Raw genomic sequence first — 2,709 nt, forward strand, 5'->3', positions numbered from 1 at the left:
TATATATATATATATAAAATTTTGTGAGAGTGAAGTTCTAATATGAAGAAAAAAATGTAAATATTGTGATAATAATGCCAATATTATGCAAATAAAGTCTTATTATGATGGGACTGAAATATTGTTTCAAAGAGAATCGTTTTTCAAAATTGCGAGGACAAAGACAAATTACAATTATGAATGGCCCACTGAGAATTGGAGCCGGCTAACTTGGGTTTTTGTCATTTGATGTAAAGTGCAGAAATAGAAATAGAACAGAGAAGAGGCATGAAAAGTGGTCTCAGTCAAAGTTTAGTTCCAATTTTGATTTATTGGGGGTAGCACATTGTTGCACTTAAGCACCGGGGCATCATCCAGAAGTGACTTTTTCATAGATTCGGTGAATGTTTGGATTTTGGCCAATATGGCACTTAACTTTAAACAACAAAAAATTGATATATGACACAATATATCATATGTACATTTCAATAAAAGATGATTCATATTTAAATGATTAATATGAAACTAATTTGATTCAACAAATTAAACTATGACATGTGTTTAATCTGTAGAAAAACCAGAATGACTATACAAACAAGCATCCAGAAAAGGTAATCCTCTCCATATAAATCAGCCATCTTTATAGTCAATCCCCCTAGCTTTTATTGCAGCCATAAAGCTCAAAATCACTCTGCTGCAAAATGACAAAAAAGGAGTGAGCCTTTGCTCGTTCTCAGTGGCACAACTGGGATGTACTGTACAATAACCCCACTTGATTGTTCCATTATTTGCCATCCAAGTCAAGAATTTATTTTTTTTCAAATGGATAACTTTTTGGTTCTGCCTTCCAGTTGTTTTGGGTGTAATTCCACTGTTGATCACTGGATGGCACACTTTTTAATTTGACATACTGTAAATTAGAAACAGGAAGTACTTTCGGCTCAGCCAAAATTTTGAATGTATAATCCAGATGAATCCTGCTTTCTACGCCTACAGAGCGCGACTGTTGAAATGAAAATTGAGATTGTTAGTTTGGAGAAAAAAAAAGAGTCTGTGTACTGTCAGCATGTAGAGGCATCGGTACACTGCGACGCTATTTGTACAATGTTTTTGTGGTATCCACCACTTGTTCTCGATGTATTATACGTGTTTTAAATCTGTTTGTATTATTTGAAAAGCGTTTTTGAAGAGCTTCAAAAACAAAGTGCTGTGAATGCTATAAAAGCATGCCAAGGAAATATTTGGATGGGGATTACCACGAGTGTGTTTGTGTGTGCAGTGTTTGACGCCTACAAGAAGTTGTGCGGTTCTGACATTGAGGACAGCGTTGAAGGCGAGACCACAGGAAATCTGGAGAACTTGCTGCTAGCCGTCGGTATGACATTTCACGTCATTAATATTAAGGACATTTTTATGATGAACTAAAACAGGTTTGTTGCCTCCGCAGTGAAATGCAGCCGCAGCGTTCCGTCTTTTTTTGCTGAGTCCCTGTACAGATCAATGAGGGTGCGTGTACTTTATGTGATGTTATCTCTGATGATGTTGTGGGGATTTTTTTTTTCCTCCCTCCCGTAATTGTGCTGCAAAGCAATTCCAGCAGAATGGATTAATTGGAGGACGTGTTCCCCATGCACCTGTTAGTGAACAGATAACCCAACAGCAGGGAATTCAGTTCAATTTCATTTCTGACACACTAGTTAGCATCATTAAGCTATCATGGCGCTAAGGGTGACATTCACACACTCACTGGAATCTTCATGAGCAACTTCACGATTCAAGGTCAGGTTTCAAGCATGTGTAATGCTTCATACAAAGTATATTGACAAGCAAGGGTTGGGTTTTGTAAGGAGGGTCTCAAACCGGCGGCCTGGTGGTCCAGTGGTTAAGTCCGGTCTCCCTGTGGTGTGGAGTTTGCATGTTTTCCCTGGGCCTGCGTGGGTTTTCTCCGGGTGCTCCGGTTTCCTCCCAGATTCCAAAAACATGCATGGCACTCTAAACACTCAAAATTGTCCCTAGGTGTGAGTGTGAGCGCAGATGGTTGTTTGTCTCCATGTGCCCTGAGATTTGCTGGCAACCGGTTCCTGGTGTCCCCTGCCTAATGCTCGAAGACAGCTGGGGCACCTCCCAGAAGACAGCTCCAGCATCCTCCGCGACCCTTGTGAGGATAAAGCGGATCGAAAAATGGATGGATGGATGAATGGGTCCCAAGCCAGGATTAAGGCTTCAAGTTAGGCTGTAAAACAGAGTCATGGTTTCAAATTAAGTCAGGTTTGAAGCCAGCATTATGGGGTTGGGTCTTCAATGCCCTGCACAAGTTCCTGTAGCGTCCATGTGATTTTTACCATCTCTATGTCTCTTGATGTTGTCTTTATTTTCGAAACCTCCCAATTGTTGTTGTTGTTGTTGTTTTTTTTTTTTTTGTGCGTGTTTTATTATCTGCAGCGTGCTGGGACGGACGACGACACCCTGATGAGGGTCCTGGTGTCCAGGAGCGAGGAGGACATGTTGGACATCGCGGCTTGTTTCAAGGACAAGTACGGCGCCTCGCTCTACAGCACTATTCAGGTTCCGTATGCTACTTGAACTATAAATATTTACATATTTTATATAATAAAAAAAATAACAAGAAGAATAACAATAAAATAATGACTATACATATTTACATATTTTATACAATTAAAAAAAGAATAATAAAAATAACAATAAAATAATGACTATACATATTTACAT

General features: G+C 39.4%; 1 protein-coding gene across 1 annotated transcript in view; it reads left to right on the plus strand.

The window, feature by feature from the left end:
- anxa5a (annexin A5a) overlaps positions 1–2,709 on the plus strand; it is a 26,727-nt gene that overhangs the window by 22,643 nt on the left and 1,375 nt on the right. The window contains exons 10-12 of the mRNA XM_019887399.1: positions 1,259–1,354; positions 1,427–1,485; positions 2,422–2,544. Coding sequence (XP_019742958.1) covers positions 1,259–1,354; positions 1,427–1,485; positions 2,422–2,544 — 278 coding nt within the window. The remainder of the gene's footprint in view (positions 1–1,258; positions 1,355–1,426; positions 1,486–2,421; positions 2,545–2,709) is intronic.

This window comes from Hippocampus comes, unplaced genomic scaffold (assembly GCF_001891065.2).
Source record: "Hippocampus comes isolate QL1 unplaced genomic scaffold, H_comes_QL1_v1.1 scaffold202, whole genome shotgun sequence".
Lineage (NCBI taxonomy): Eukaryota > Metazoa > Chordata > Actinopteri > Syngnathiformes > Syngnathidae > Hippocampus > Hippocampus comes.